Source organism: Mustela nivalis (assembly GCF_964662115.1).
Source record: "Mustela nivalis genome assembly, chromosome: 1".
Lineage (NCBI taxonomy): Eukaryota > Metazoa > Chordata > Mammalia > Carnivora > Mustelidae > Mustela > Mustela nivalis.
This window is the reverse complement of record NC_139020.1, coordinates 150369001-150384973: the sequence shown is the minus strand read 5'-3', so window position 1 is coordinate 150384973 and position 15973 is coordinate 150369001. Positions and strand designations below refer to the sequence as shown.

The 15973-nt window shown below is 45.3% G+C and overlaps 1 protein-coding gene and 1 long non-coding RNA gene across 12 annotated transcripts in view; both read left to right on the top strand.

Moving 5' to 3' along the window:
• The window catches only part of CNOT10 (CCR4-NOT transcription complex subunit 10), an 81616-nt gene extending 78840 nt beyond the window's left edge, over positions 1 to 2776 (top strand). For all 11 annotated transcript variants that reach the window (XM_082725833.1, XM_082725825.1, XM_082725831.1 and 8 more), the window contains 2 exons: positions 976 to 1051; positions 2318 to 2776. In XM_082725833.1, coding sequence (XP_082581959.1) covers positions 976 to 1051; positions 2318 to 2469 — 228 coding nt within the window. In that variant the 3' untranslated portion in view covers positions 2470 to 2776. The remainder of the gene's footprint in view (positions 1 to 975; positions 1052 to 2317) is intronic.
• A 6526-nt stretch (positions 2777 to 9302) lies between these two features.
• On the top strand, positions 9303 to 10504 carry LOC309855614. Its single transcript, XR_014306915.1, has 2 exons — positions 9303 to 9573; positions 9681 to 10504. It is a non-coding gene; the product is annotated as an uncharacterized lncRNA (long non-coding RNA).
• The last annotated feature ends 5469 nt before the right edge of the window (positions 10505 to 15973 follow it).

The window sequence follows — 15973 nt, the reverse complement described above, 5'->3', positions numbered from 1 at the left end:
AAACATTTTTCTCTCTTCATATTCACAGTGTATTCACTCTGTTCTCTCCCTAGCATTTGGGTAAATTTGTATGGATTATTATTAGTTGTGTGCATGCCTGTTTATTATCAAAATGAGACCCTGTCTTACCCACACTTCTCTGGTCAGTAAATGTTTATACAAGTATACTTTCTGATAAGATGAAGGGAAGAAGCAGAGCATCCTGGAAACCAGACCACCTGAAACTGGATGGGGGAATACAAGTCGATAGTACGGTGTGAGGAAAAGACTGCCGCCCAAAGAAGCCCAGACTGAGGGAAAAAGATTGACCAGAGCAGGCCAGGCTTCCTTTCTCAGGGCTAGGTCAGAGAGAGACTGCTAACTGGAAAAGTGACTCTCAGATCCAGGAAAGAATAGCATGCTGCTTAAACAGTTAAATTATTTTATTTGACAAAATTGTACTGGTTCAGTCCTTAAAAATGGGGACATTGAACATGCTCAGTGGTTATTTTTTTTTCTATTACCAATTTCTTAAATTTGAATTCTTATTGCTGACATTGAGAACTTGGGACCTACAATACTGAGTTGTTACTTAGGCAAACAAATGGACATGCAGATTTGAATGTAAATGCAACCATGTCTGTGGTGAATAGACCTGGACCAATGACTAGAGTGCACAATCAGGAGTATCTGGTCACCCATCTCAAAGCCAAATAGAGCCAAGACATGGAAGAAGAATCCCAAGTAGGTAAAAAGCTTTCCTCTATAAAAATTCATTTTGGTAAGGGAAAATAGTGAATCCTTTAATGAAAAATTATATGTCTGGTTTAGTCTGTGGGGATGAGATCATAGCTGAGGGACATATGAATGGAATGAGAGTAGTTGCTAGTACGTCACGTGGGAATGAGCAGGCTTCCTCCCCACCCCCAGCATTACTTGGAGTTTGTGTCCTAAGCTGTTGGTTTTTCATGGGTATCTTTTTTGTTTTGAGCAAAGGCGGCTTCGATGATACATCCTAAAGAGGTGCCCCCTGAAGCCATCTTACTGGCAGTCTACCTTGAACTGCAAAATGGTAAGTAATTCTTCTCTCTAGTTAGGACTGTATCCCTTCAGAGATGGCTGGCTCAGTTGGAGGAGCGTGCAATCTTGATCTTGGGGTTGTGAGTTTGAGGCCCACGTTGAGTATAGAGTTTACTTAAATAGAAGTTTAATTTTTAAAAAAGGACCATATCCCTTCAAAGAGCCCAGGGTTTTGGGTGTCTGATTTATCTCTTCGAATTTGATATCACCCATCAAGTTCTTCTGGAAAAAAAACATAGCTAGGGAGTTTTTGGTGTCTTAAAAATTCCTGCTTTTTATGATTTAACCATATTTCCTTTTATCTGTGAAAATGCAGGAAAGCATAACTTCTGACAATTATAAGTAATCTCTACTAATTAACCTTTCTCTTAGGCTGCCAAATTACTTGCATTGAGAACATGAGTCAGAATGCCAGTTGCTAAGAGTTATACACTGTAATATTTTGAACATAGATGTCATTAATGAATTTTACAGTAAACCAGTTCTTGCTGACAGTTATCCAAACCTAAACCCAGGTCATACCTCTCAGGCACATATAACTTTTAAGGACGGGGCTTCTGAGAAAAGACTGTGAGCCCTGTGTCACAGACAGCATGAAGTAGAGAAGAGATATGAATGGAAGAAATTAAACAAAAACAGTAAGAGTTCTAAGTCATGCCTCCTTTTGACCATGGGAATCCTTACATGGTTCCCTCTTTTGAGAGCTTGTTTATAGCATTAAGTGCTTGGCACCCACCTGGCCTTGGCCTCCTGAAAAAAGTGTGATTGGGGTTAGTGCATTGGTCCTAGTGGCCTTCTTCCATGCAAGCTGGGTTATACCTTAGAAAAACCTTAGGGCTTTTAATAATCCCTTTGCCCACAGGTGCCTGGGTGGCTCAGTGGGTTAAGCCGCTGCCTTCGGCTCAGGTCATGATCTCAGGGTCCTGGGGTGGAGTTCCGCATCGTGATCTCTGCTCAGCAGGGAGTTTGCTTCTCTCTCTCTGCCTGCCTCTCTGTCTACTTGTGATCTCTCTCTGTCAAATAAATAAATAAAATCTTTAAAACAAAAAAAAATCCCCTTGCCCAGGTCACACCCACAGTCTCTTAAATCAGAATTTCTGGGGATGGGATGGAGACATGGGGGGCCCCAGTGTACAGCAAATATTGCAGACCACTGCTCTCCCAGACCATCTTTTAGTTCCTTTGCATGATGTTAATGGCATGCTTTTTACATGGTGGTATTGTTTATGCTTTTTTTTAATGGTAAGTGTTTTTGTAGGTAATACCCAGCTGGCCTTACAGATCATCAAAAGGAATCAGCTGCTCCCTGCAGTGAAAACACTGTCTGAGATGAGAAAGAAGCCAGTGTTCCAGCCTGTCCACCCGATCCAGCCCATCCAAATGCCAGCTTTCACTGCACAGAGAAAGTGACATTTTTGCTCTTGGAAAACTGTTACTTGAGACCCAGGGGAGTATTTATGGGCCTTTTTAGTTGTATCACAGCAAAATGAATAAAAGCAAATGGTGAAAGGTGCTAGTTTTGGACACAATTTTGAAATGATTCTAATCCCTGGCTTTTTGGGTTTTTTGTTTGTTTGTTTGTTTTGTTTTTGCCAGAAGCTTACTTAAAATTAAGGATTCACAAACTCATTTTCATCTGTTTTTCGTTAATCTTACATTTTGTGCCATTATGTGATGTATCCATGTCATAGGCAATTAAAACATGGTCTTATCAAAAGAGTCTTGTATAATAAATACATTTTGTCTTTCTCACAACTGTTGGACAATTTTAGATCTGAGGTTAAAGTTTTAAAACCTGAGACACCTGTCAGCAGTAAATAGCCAATCCAGAAGCTGATTTGAGGGCAGAGAGGAGGGGAAGTTGATGTGTTTTCTGCCTAGTTAAGACTAAAAGGACCAGAAAATGTATAATAGAACCCATAGGGCCAGTAACATTGGCTTAAGAAGAGATGACTGGTCTGATAGGAATCACTTGCTTCAAGATTATAAACCAGGTTCAGGCACTGATCATGCTTCTCCTGTACCGCTAGGCAGAGGCAATGGTTCTAGATTCTGTTAGCAAGAAGCTCAAGGTTCATTGCTAACGCCTTTGCAGGTGTAAACAAAAATTTTTAAATTGCTTCTTTCCTGGGTGATTGGCTGACTCAGTGAGTAGAACACATGACTCTTGACGTCAGGGTTATGACTTTGAGCCCCATGTTGGATACAGAGATTATTTAAAGAATTTTTTTAAAAAGCTTCTTTCGAAGAGACAGATCTATGTTATGGGATTAACATGGCCAAAATTTGTCCAGAGGGTTGATATATATTAACTTAAGGAAGGAAAAGCCATAATACAGACGTTCCTTAAAAAAATTGGGTCAGGGCACCTGGCTAGCTCAGTTGAAGGAGCATACAACTCGATCTCAGGGTTTTCAGTTCAGGCCCCACATTGGGTGTACAGATTCCATAAAATCTTTTTTTTTTTTTTTTTAAGATTTTATTTATTAGGGAAAGCATGAGTTGGGGGCAGGAGCAGTGGGAGAGGGAGAAGCAGACTCCCTGGTGAGCAGGGAGCTTCACACAGGGCCCAGTCCTATGACTCTGGGATCATGACCCAATCCAAAGGCAGACACTTAACTGACTGAGCTACTCAGGTACCGCCAAAAATAAAATTTTTTAAAAAAATGTGGGGCACCTGGTTCACTTGATTGGGTGTCCGAACTCAGGTCATGATGGTCTTGAGGTCAGGACCTGTGTTCAGCAGGGAATCTACTTGAGGTTCTCACTCACTCTCTAATTTTATTTCATTTTTTTTAAAGGATTTTATTTATTTATTTACTTGTTTATTTATTGGGGAGAGAGCATGAGGAGGGGTACAGAGGCAGAGGGAGAAGTGGGCTCCCTGCAAAGCAGGGAGCGCAATGTAGGGCTTGATCCCAGGACCCCAGGATCATGACCAGAGCTGAAGGCATATGCTTAACCAACTGAGGCACCTGTAAATAAATCTTTAAGAAAGGAAAGAAAAAAAAAAAATTGGTGACCTGGTTGAGATCATGTTTGGTAGGTTCATCAAAGCTTAAAGCTTGCTATTTAGAAGTGTCCCTTGCTGTCTACATCTCTTCAGTTCCTTGGTTTGGAAACAAGTTCAGATAGGGAAGTACGACACACCTGCTGACTCTGATGCTTCCTCACTTGCACACCTGGAGAGGAAAGTGTTTGATAACAAAGCATATAATTTATCCAAAACTTGATCTTACTCTGTTGCTGCAATCACTTTAGATAGGGATTATCTACTAGAACAGGGTATCTGTGATATAATAGAAATTGCACATAAAGGACTCAGAGAGGGGTGAGTTTCTTTTTCCACTTTTTTAAAGGTTTTATTTATTTATTTGACAGAGTACAAGTAGAGGGAGAGGGAGAAGCAGGCTGATGTGGGACTCGATCCCAGGACCCTGGGATCATGACCTGAGCCGAAGGCAGACTTAAGGACTGAGCCATCCAGGTGTCCTTTCTTCTTCTTCTTTTTTTTTTTTTCTTAAGAAAAAAAAGGGGCACCCAGGTGCCCCTTTCTTTTTTTTTTTTTAAGATTTTATTTGTTTGGGGCGCCTGGGTGGCTCAGTTGGTTGGACGACTGCCTTCGGCTCAGGTCATGATCCTGGAGTCCCGGGATCGAGTCCCACATCGGGCTCCCAGCTCCATGGGGAGTCTGCTTCTCCCTCTGACCTTCTCCTCGCTCATGTTCTCTCTCACTGTCTCTCTCTCAAATAAATAAATAAAATCTTTAAAAAAAAAAAAAAAAAGATTTTATTTGTTTGACAGACAAAGCACAGGTAAAGAGAGCAGGCGGAGGGAGAGTAGAAGCCGACTCCCCACTGACCAGGGAGCCCAGGGCAGGGCTGGATCCCAGGCCCTGAGATCATGACCCAAGTCGAAGACACTTAACCAACCGAGCCACCCATGTGCCCTCTTTTTCCAATTAAACACTGGGATGGGTTCTGTTCTTTTAAGAGCCACACTGCTCTTGGGGCACCTGGGTGGCTCAGTGGGTTAAAGCCTCTGCCTTCAGCTCAGGTCGTAATCCCAGGGTCCTGGGATAGAGCCCCAAATCAGGCTCTCTGCTCAGCAGGAAGCCTGCTTCCCCCCTCTCTCTTTCTTCCTGCTTCTCTGCCTACTTGTGATCGCTGTCAAATAAATAAAATCTTTTAAAAATAAAAATAAAGAGCCACACTGCTCTTAAAATTTGTCTTTACAGTCTAAATTTTTTCCAGGTAGATACTGAAAACAGTGCCCTAGCTTCCATGAGCCTCTCAAAACCATTTCCAGATGAGAGGAGGGTGCTTAAGCTTCACTGGTGTTGGTTCAAGTCTGTAGCCTTTGCTTTCCCACATCCAGACAAGCAGCAGCATGGTGGGACCCACTCATATGCTGTAGGGTGGTAACAGAATTGCTTGGTCTGGACATTTTTTGGAGAATGAGTCCACAGGGTCTTGGTAGTGTGAAGTAGGAAAAGGCATTTTACTTGAGGACAAGAAAGACATCTTTGGAGAAATCTCCAGAAATGAGAATTTTCCTTGTTTGCTGGTTAGTTTCTGGGAAAGTAGGAACAGCTATGAGGCCCGTCAGGCCCCATGTTGCTGTGTTAAATAAGAATACATTTGGGGCACCTAGGTGGTGCAGTTGGTTAAGCTTCTGACTCTTGGTTTAGGCTCAGGTCATAATCTCAAGGCCAGGGGATCAAGCCCCACATTGGGCTCCACACAGAGTCTCCACACACAGTCTGCTCGGGACGCTCTCCCCCAACTCCCTTTTCTCCCCACCCCCACTCACTGGCATGCTTTCTCCCAAATAAATTTAAAAAAAAAAAAAATTACATTTGGGGCACCTGGGTGGCTCAGCTGTTAAGCCTCTGCCTTCAGCTCAGGTCATGATCCCAGAGTTCTGGGATCGAGCCCCAAGGCAGGCTCTCTGCTCAGCAGGGAGCCTGCTTCCCCCCACCACCCTTCTCTCTCTGCCTGCCTCTCTGCCTACCTGTGATCTCTCTCTGTCAAATAAATATAATCTTTAAAAAAAAAAAATACATTTGGCTGCTAGTAGTAAACAATGGGTTCATGATATCAATAAGCAGAGAGCCCGACATGGAACTTGATCCCAGGACCCTAAGATCATGACCTGAGTCGAAGCAGATGCTTAACCAACTAAGCCACCCAGGTGCCCCAAGATCTTACTTTTAAATAATCTCTACACCCAACATGGGGCTCAAACTCACAAGTCTGAGATCAAGAGTCATGCACTCTACTGACAGAGCCAGCTAGATGCCCTTCAGGTGGCAAATTTTGAGAAGAGCCTCATCAGCTTCTGTTCAAGCTCCACTATGCATTCAGCTTCAAAAGGGAGAAATTTACAGACCCGATGAGAATGTGATTGTAAGTGTTCCCCAAACTGTAAGGCACTCACCCTCAGAAGAGCTGGAGCATTATGTCCCTGGCCCTCATGTCATAGGACGGCCTCCTGCTGAGCTCCACACTGCCAAGTCCTTGATGGGCATCCTAGCCCACTTCCACCTGCCCGTGCATGGACACCATACACCATCCGCCAGCCTGTTACTGTGTCATCCTTTCACAACAACATACCCTGATATTGGGGCGCCTGGGTGGCTCAGTGGTTAAGCTGCTGCCTTTGGCTCAGGTCATGATCTCAGATGCCTGGGATCGAGCCCCGCATCGGGCTCTCTGCTCAGCAGGGAGCCTGCTTCCTCCTCTCTCTGCCTGCCTCTCTGCCTACTTGTGATCTCTGTCTGTCAAATAAATAAATAAAATCTTTAAAAAAAAAAAGAAAACATACCCTGATATTTTCACCACTCATACTCCACTGTCTAATAGTTAGCTCTGCCCCTTACTCAACCCAAGTGACCAAACCAATGACTTGATCTCTTAAGGTTTTTAACCAATTTGCAAAATGAGGAGGCCTTTCCTCAGCACCCGGTGAGAGGATTGCAAAGTGCACCTGGTGGACATTCAGTACCAGTGAGTTCACATGCCCTTCCTGGTGCCTACACCCTGCTCAGCCCAGCCATCCTTCACACTTCCTCCCGTGACTGTCACCCCTCTGAATCTTCCATCCATTCCCCTTCTTGGAAGCCTTCTGGAGAAAAGGGACTAATGACTTCATGGACTCAACGCCAGACTCTGACTAGCTTCACGTCTTTGTTCTCTCACATACTAGGACAAGTCTGATCTGGAATAAGTTGTTTTGCTTCTTTGTGCTTCAGTCTTCCCATCTGTAAAATGAGGATACTAATAGTACCTCCTCACAGGGCTAGAATGAGGTTTTAAGGGCCTGACCCTTGTTATTTCTGGAAGTGCCTTGAACTTCCAAATGGAGCTCCATGATTTTCACTGCGCAATATAGGATATCAAAGCCAGAAACAGTTTTCTGCTTTATTAAGGAAACGTTATATATTATCCCATTATTGACATAGCTCTGCAGGTGGCTGGTAGGAGCAGGAGGGCTCTTTAGGTACACTATCTTCACTTTGGATATATCCAATATTAAAAGATAATCTTTTTTTAAAGTTAAAAGATAAACTCCGAGGAGCTGTACAAAATGAAAGACTTAAGCCAGAAGGAAATAGGAACAAGGAAGTTATGCAGGCAAAAGTTATTGCAAAGTATTTTAGGGATGCTAGGGATCTATCAGGCAGATCACTTAACTAAGGCTGATCAGGTGATTCCTGATTAACTGGTTTAAGATTCCATTTCTGGAAAACACAAAACTAAGTAGGTTGAGGCTCAGTTTGGTGATGAGGGGCTTAGCACAAGTGACTCTATTTGGAGCCTGTTGTCTTGGTTTTAATACCAATATCTGAGGTGTAATATTTGTGTTCCCATCCAATTCTTTTTTTTAAGATTTTATTTATTTGACAGCAAGAGAGGGAATACAAGCAGGGGGAGTAGGAGAGGGAGAAGCAGGCTTCCCACTGAGCAGGGAGCCTGATTTGGGGCTCAATCCCAGGGACCCTGAGATCAAGACCTGAGCCAAAGCCAGAGGCTTAACAACTGAGCCACCCAGGCGCCCCTCTCATCCCATTCTTTCCAACCTTGCCCAGGCCCTTACCCTCCAGTGAGAAGAGCTCCCAAATATCACTGCCTCACATCCCTCCTCAGCGGAGCCGGTAACTACCTACAGGGCAGTGCTGAGTACTGCTCAGGGTTCAAGAGGACCTGAAGGTCTTCCCTAGTTGGGGAGAGCCAACGAGTTCTGTTGACCTCTGCCTTTCGCCCCAGGTGTCACCCAAATGATTCTCTGCCATCGCCCCAAGGAGTCTCCATTTCCCATTCCCTAGATATTCCTCTTCCAGTTTCAACATGTCAACATCCTAGCCATCCCACACTACCTGTCCGCAGCCTAACCCCCAGGAGATTCATTTCTCCTACACCCCCGCTCTTCATTCATGCCAGCCATGCTTACCTGGGGTGTGTTCTGGGCTGGTGAGCTTTTTTGTTGAGCCCCGTGGTAACAAATCTTCAGCCAGACTGGATGTTCTGTTTTTTGTCAGCGATTTTCTTCCTGCTATGGGACTGTGAGTACTTTGAAGACAGGGCTGTACATTATACAGTGTGTGGATTGTGCTAGATGAACAAAGTCCACTGAACAGAATTTTTGGTGATGTTTTTTCTTTTTAGGCCTGGCGGAGTCAAAAGACGCACTTCTTTCAAGGTGGGGGTGGCCTATTAACATAACCCCCAAGGTTCACAGGGCCTCAGCATCCTTGACCTCCTGAGCCTTATCAAGTGAGATTTAAATAGTGGCCGGGGATGGGTGGGTTAGTGGTGAAATTCAGCTGGCCCAGCCTAGAGTAAGCAAACCCAGGCATACACAAAGCAAGCAATTTACACATTTGGCTTCTCTTTCTTCCCAGGAAGAGTAAGGCAGAAATACAGGCTCTGGTATGAGTGGGGGTGCCACGGGAGGAGGTAGCGAAGTTCATTAGCCCCCTCATTTGGGGCAAAGGGGATCCGTGTGGTGACAAACAATTGTCCTGTAGGATTTAGGAGGATTTGGCCAAGTGTCCCTGTGGGCCCCAAGCCGCCTCCTAATCCCGTCCACATTTCAGACTACTTAGGATCGCATTAAATGTCAAAGCCGGCGTTTAGGGAAATATCTACATTTCGTATGCATCGCTCGGGTCAAAAGAAAAGCTGAAACGAACCTTCGAGTATTTGGCGCGAGAGGCTCTCTGTGTGGTCTGGAGTGTGAATGGGGAGGGGGGCCGGCGCCCTCGCGGCCTCCCCGCCCAGGAATGCGGGCTTTTCACATGTAGAAAATGCTAATGCTTTGTTCCAGCTCCGGCCTCCCGGAGGCGCGGAGGCGCCCAGCCGGATTGTCACAGCTGCATTTGCATGTGAGCGGCCCCTTGTTCCCGTCCCCACCCCCATCCCGCCCCTCCCCCCAGCGCGGCTGGGCCGAAGACTTCTGGGACTGCTGGAAAGGCCGCCTGCAAATGTCCTCTGCCACCCCCTAATCCCCCCGGTGAGGCCACAGGTAGCTCTTCTGGAACTTTCTGAACGAATATCCTTTTCCTTGCCACCAGGCAGGATAACATTTTATTTTTCTACTCCAATATCCATTTTATTTAGCACTTTCAGTCATTTCATATAAAACAGCTTAGTCCATCGAGGAAGACGAAGGCGTTGGATGAAGCATTCACATCTGTGCCTTTGCGGCAGGAACCCAGTGTTCCCTGTAACGCTTCGCAAGGGCTCCATTTCGCGTTTCCTCCTTAGACTGAGCAGCCGAGAAACCTCAGGTAGAGACCCCGCGGTGCGGGGTGGGCTGCGTGTGTGTGTGTGCGTGCGTGTGTTTTTACGGAGGGGACACAGCCCACCCGTTGGAGAGGAGGCCGGGGGACCCGCAGCACGGAAGCACCCGGCGCAGACGCCGTCCCAGAGCCAGCGCCAGGCGGACTCGATCCTCGGGGCCCAGGGCGCCCCCTACCGGCGACGCGGTCACGGCGGCGAGCGAGCTCCAGAAGAGCGGGGATGCGGTCACACCCGGAGGGCCCCTTCTCCCCCACGCGGCGCCACCGCGTACCCCGGCTCCAAAGCCACGCCCCACCCGAGAAGACCCCGCATTTCCCTGAGCCAAGCCGGGAGCCCAAAGATGCGGGCGGCCGAACGGGATCCTACCGAACACAATTTCCTTCAATGATTGTGGTGTTTACCTGATTAATTTCCTTTTTTTTTTTTTCACTTTCTTATATTTATTTGGTTTTTCAGTTCGTTTCTTTTTTAGTTTTATTTTACTTTCTTATTTCTTTCATTTTTTTTAAGTTTATTCCATTTCATTCTTTTCTTTGGTTTATTATTTACATTCATTTCATTTTACTAATTTACTCGTTGTATTTTATTAATTCCGTGTTTTAATTACTCTTTATCCCGTTATTTAAATTTAATTTTATACATTCTATGTCATTTAATTTAATCTCATTTATTTGCGGGTGAAGGGAAAAGATGGATACCTTTTTTCATTCTCTTTTGAGGTTTATTAGTCTCCTGAATCTGAATTTTGAGAAATAGTGAAAACAAATACTACTTTAGCTAACTACTCAGGGTGTTTGTCTCTTCTCCACAACCAATCCTGAAACACCTAAAAGTCTGAGGCAAGGTTTAATACCATAATTGGGCCAGGGAAATACATTCATTGGCTGAAAGTCATTAATACATATTTCTCCCTTTGGCATAGTGTAAAACACTCATTGTGGGTCCTGTCAATCTGATTTCTAAACTCCAAATCACCCGCTCTAAGCAAGAGAAACTGCCAAGTATGGGGGTGGGGTGGGGAGTCAAGTTCAGAGCACAAAGTCCTAGCCTCAAGAGGTCCAAGCCAAGTAGAGGATGGAGACAAGGACCCAAGAATTCAAACAAGGCTTCCTGGAGAATGTCTCAGGTGGTCTGATGGGGGCAGGAGACTGCTGCAGGTGACTGGATCATAAGGGGGCACATTCCAGATAAATAATACCAGGAAAGCGGATCTCTGTCACACTGCAGAGTGTCAGGTGCTGGAGGGAGAGTGGTTTGTATTAGGAGGTTGTCCATTGGTCTTTCATCAGGGAAGTGTCAGTTCTCAGACCCTGTGCTCCTGGGTGTTCCATAGAAGGCCTTAGTGCTTGTGAGTCCCCTGAAAGACCATGTATATTACAGTGTGTTGCCTGTGTTATTCTGAGGAAGGGTCTTTATTTGTTATTGATTCTCTAGAGTTGCATTTCTAAAATTTCACCTACACCCCTTTTATTTTAAGAAAGATCAAACATTTAAGTGGAAAAAAATGAAAAAGATGTTTAATGAACACCCTTATGTCCTAGATCTGCCAATTAACACTTGGCTAACATTTGGTTTAGCATGCTTCCCCTCTCTCTTCAGCACACACATAACCTCCAGTTGTCTATTTAACTATCTGCCTAGTGAACTTTTGAGATTAAGTTGCAGACACAATGATACTTCACTACTGAATGCCTCAGCCTGTATCTCTAAGAACAGGGCCATTCACTATGCAACAAAATGGAATTACAGCTCCCAAGAAATTTAACATCAATATGATGATTTTATTTAGTAATACACAATCCATATTTAAATTTTCTCAGTTGCCCCCACAATACCCTTTATTGACCTTTTCCCTCTCTGTCCAGAATCTCCTCCAGGATCCTGTACTACATTTGGTTGGCATAGGTCCTCTTTTTTTTTTTTTTTTTTTTTTTTTAAGATTTTATTTATTGGGCACCTGGGTGGCTCAGTGGGTTAAGCCGCTCAGGTCATGATCTCAGGGTCCTGGGATCAAGTTCCGCATTGGGCTCTCTGCTCAGCGGGAGGCCTGCTTCCTCCTCTCTCTCTGCCTGCCACTCTGCCTACTTGTGATCTCTGTCTGTCAAATAAATAAATAAAATCTTTAAAAAAAAAAAGATTTTATTTATTTGACTGACAGATCACAAGTAGGCAGAGAGGGGAGGGGGAAGCAAGCAGACTCTCTGCTGAACAAGGAACCCAATACGGGGCTTGATCCCAGGACCAGGACCCGGACCCTGACCCTGGGATCACTACCTGAGCCGAAGGCAGAAGCTTAACCCACTGAGTCACCCAGGTGCCCTCATAGTTCCTCTTTAATTAAGGACATTCCTCAAGCCTTTTCAGTCACTCATGACATTAATTTTTGAGGGCTCCAGGCCAGTGATCTTGGAGAAGTTTCCTCTGCCTAGATTCCTCTGGTTTTTCTTGATGATCAGACACGCATTTTTATGAGTTGAAAGCCCACTGTTTTCATTCTTGATACCCCGTCCGCCAAGCTGGGGTACCTCTGCTTAGAAGCAAAGGCTGTGATTTCTTATAGAGCTTTCTGTTCTTGCTTTCCTGTCTAGATTCCAACCCAGTAGGAAAGCACTAAGATGACTAGATTTCCATGTCTGAAACTGGCACATTTTCCAGGTTGAGAAACTCAGTTTTCTATTGCCCATTAAGTACTGTGGCTTTCATTAGCACGGAATGATGGCAAGGGAACAGTCTGGGAGATACGGCAAGGTGGACCCAGGCAACAGCCAAAATGCTGCTGGGATGGGAAAGTACCACAGCAGTGAGAAGCCACGAGGTATGGCTCTTCATGCCTGACCCACGTCGGGCGAAAGGCTGGGTGGACAGCAGTCTTGAGTTAGGATTACCCCATCAGCAGGTGGGGGCAGATCAGATCTTCGGGGGCCTCTAGCTCCGTTAAGGCTTTCTGAGTCTGCAGATGGGCAGGAATGGGAGGAGATATAAAGAAAGAAGATATATATCTTATTTATATATTAAATAAAGAAAGAAGCCTTGCTCCAGTCCTTGGACCACACGGCTCCTGTTGCTACAGTCAGTAGTAGGACCAAGGAGCCTGCTTGGATGGGATTCCCGCTGTCCCTGTGGGAAAGGGCTCCCTGGGAAGGGCAGTGCTGGGTGTCCCCATGGGAAGGGCCCAGTGAAGACTGCCCAGGCATGACTCTCAGTGAGACTCTCTTCACTCAAACTGGGCAAGAGACAGGTTTTTGGGGGGGGAGGTGTCCCACTCTGCTTTCTTCCTAATTTGTATATGATGCATCCACTTGTCTGCCCTCTCTTCCTGAAGCTGGCTTCAAGGAAGATAGGAAACACACAGATTTCAGAACCCAATTACCCGGGTCCAAGTCCCAGGTGCGCTACTTCCTGTGTAACTTCGGGAAACTTACTCTCCTCTCTTGCTACAGTTTCCTTCTTTGTAAAATGGAATCATAATAACAGGAACTTCAAAGGCCTGTTTGGAAGCTTACTTGGGTAATACTTGTAAAGCTCTGGGAGCAGTGCCTGGCATTTCTGAAGCACCAGGTCAGTGAAAGTTAAGGAAGTCTATGTAGGGTTGCTACCACACCACATGGAGATCCGGAGTCCAGGCCTCCCCGACTGTGGGAAAGGAAGAAGGATGAGTTCATGGGAAAGTCTTGAGCTTTGGAACCAGACACTCTTGGGTTCAAATCCCAGCTCTGCCACTTCCTGGCTGTGTGGCTGTGTGCAGGCTGCTTGCCCTCTCTGGACATCAGCTTCCACATCTATAACATGAAAGAAGGTTCGCCCCGTAGGGCGGTGTTAAGGAGTGCTTCCCTAGCAACCCTAGAAAAATTGGCTCAGTAAACGGCCTCTAGTCATTTTAGGAATGGTTCTTTGATTTTCTGATTTCTCCCTGTTAAAAAAATTCAGTCTGGGGGCGACTGGGTGGCTCAGGGGGTTGAGCCTCTGCCTTCGGCTCAGGTCATGATCTCAGGGTCATGGGATCGAGTCCCGCATTGGGCTCTCTGCTCAGCAGGGAGCTTGCTTCTCTCTCTGCCTGCCTCTCTGTCTACTTGTGATCTCTCTCTCTCAAATTTAAAAAAAAAAAAATCTTAAAAAAAATTCAGTCTGCTCTGCTGGAAGGAATAGTCTGAAGGGGCCTCCCCTGGCCTAATCCTTGCCTAGAGCCTCTGACTTTTTCACGTTTTCTCTCCTAGAGAGGGAAATGGGCTTTTTCTTCCTTTCTGGCCTTTCATAAAAACAGCGAAAACCCCTGAAAAACCCAACAGTGGTCTCATGGATCAGGAATCAGAAGTCACTAGCGGCCCTTTAGTCGACACCTGTCAGCCCCTCGGAGGCCAGAGAAGCTGGAATGTTTTAACAGAGCTCTGAGTACGGGTTGTTTTATCTATTTTATCTGTCTGTCTGTCCATTTCGTTGCCATCTTCAACTCAAGTCCAGGCCAGGGTTATCATGAAGACAGAGAGCAGGATTCTGGGAGGAAATGACAAACTTTGGTCCCTCATCCTCTGATTGGTTATGTAAAATTCATACCCACAAAGGGATCCAAGGCCCCCTGGAAACCTGCATGAGCTGCAGAAACAGCCAAGGATGGTCTGGACTTTTCTAACTATGGTCTTTTGTATTTGGGGAATTTTAACTATGTTTTAGCTGTTCAAAGATTTTATTTATTTATTTGACAGTGAGAGAGAGAGAGTACAAGCAGGGGGAGCACTAGGAAGAGGGAGAAGCAGGCTCTCTGATGAGCAGGGAGCCAGAAGTGGGGCTCATCCCAGGATCCTAGGATCATGACCTGAGTCAAAGGCAGATGCTCAACCGACTGAGGCACCCAGGTACCCCTGTTCAAAGATTTTTTAAAATCAAAATAAAAAGGGTTTGTTTGTTTGTTTGCTTTATTATTATTATTTTTTAAGATTTTATTTGTTTATTTGACAGAGACGGCAGGAAAGAGGGAACCCAAGCAGGGGGAGTAGGAGAGGGAGAAGCAGGCTTCCCACCAAGTAGGCAGCCCAATGCACCACTCAATCCCAGGACCCTGGGATCATGACCTGAGCCCAAGGCAGATGCTCAATGACTGAGCCACCCAGGGGCCCCTGTTTGCTTGCTTTAAATGAGAGTAGCTTTCTGAAAGGGTCACAACAAGTGGCTGACTTGGGCCACAGGAGTGGTTTAGGCCTACCTACCAAAAGGATAAGTAGAGGTAGCCAAGAGGGCCTCAGTGGTGGGTTTCCTTTCTGAGAAGGAGAAGGGGATGTTTTCATTATAGTCCAAAGCAGAGGTGCGTCCAGGGTGCTGTGTGGCTGGATTTTCCACCCCTCGAAATCCTACTCTCCTTAGAAAAGGTCTTAATTAGTCTAGTGGCCTTAACCTGCAATCCAGTGTTTCTTTTTTTAGAGGGTGATCCTACTGAATTAAAATTCAATTAATCCAACTTTAAGGGCAAGAAAAACTATTTGTGAAAAATCATTAAACAGCACATAAAACCCTTTGAGGAACAGTGAATAGTCAAGAGAAGTACAGCCTGGCTTTTGTTAAGGTACTTTGGGGCCAACGAGTTAACTTTTTAAGGAATTTTAACAAGATAGTGGTCAAAGTGGAATTTGTTCACGTCGTTTATTTAAGGTTTTACAAGACCCTGAAACGAGCCCCTCCCCTGGGTCTGGATGAGAAGAGTTTGGTAGGCATGGTGAGAGGTAGGATCATGGCGGGGGGTTGGCATTTGAACCATCTGAGGAAACAAAACAACTGGCCTGAAAGACAAAAGGAAGGGCAGGGGGTATCTGTCCCAGGTTAACGGGGACAGGAGAGCCAGGGACACTGAAGGCAGCATGTGCCCTGGTGGAGCCCCGGTAGGCAGAAACAAATGTGCCTAGAAAGGACATTATTAGGAGAACCAGTGAAATGCGGATATAGTCTGCAACTTAAGTAATCGGATTGGATCAATGCTAAATTTCCTGATATCGGTAACTGTGCTTTGGTTCTGTTAGATAAATTTGTGTGTTTAGGAAATGCACAAGGAAGTGATCAGAAATAGAAGGGTATCCTATCTCCTCCCAAATGGTTCAGAAAAACAGTTAACATAGATGAAAAAT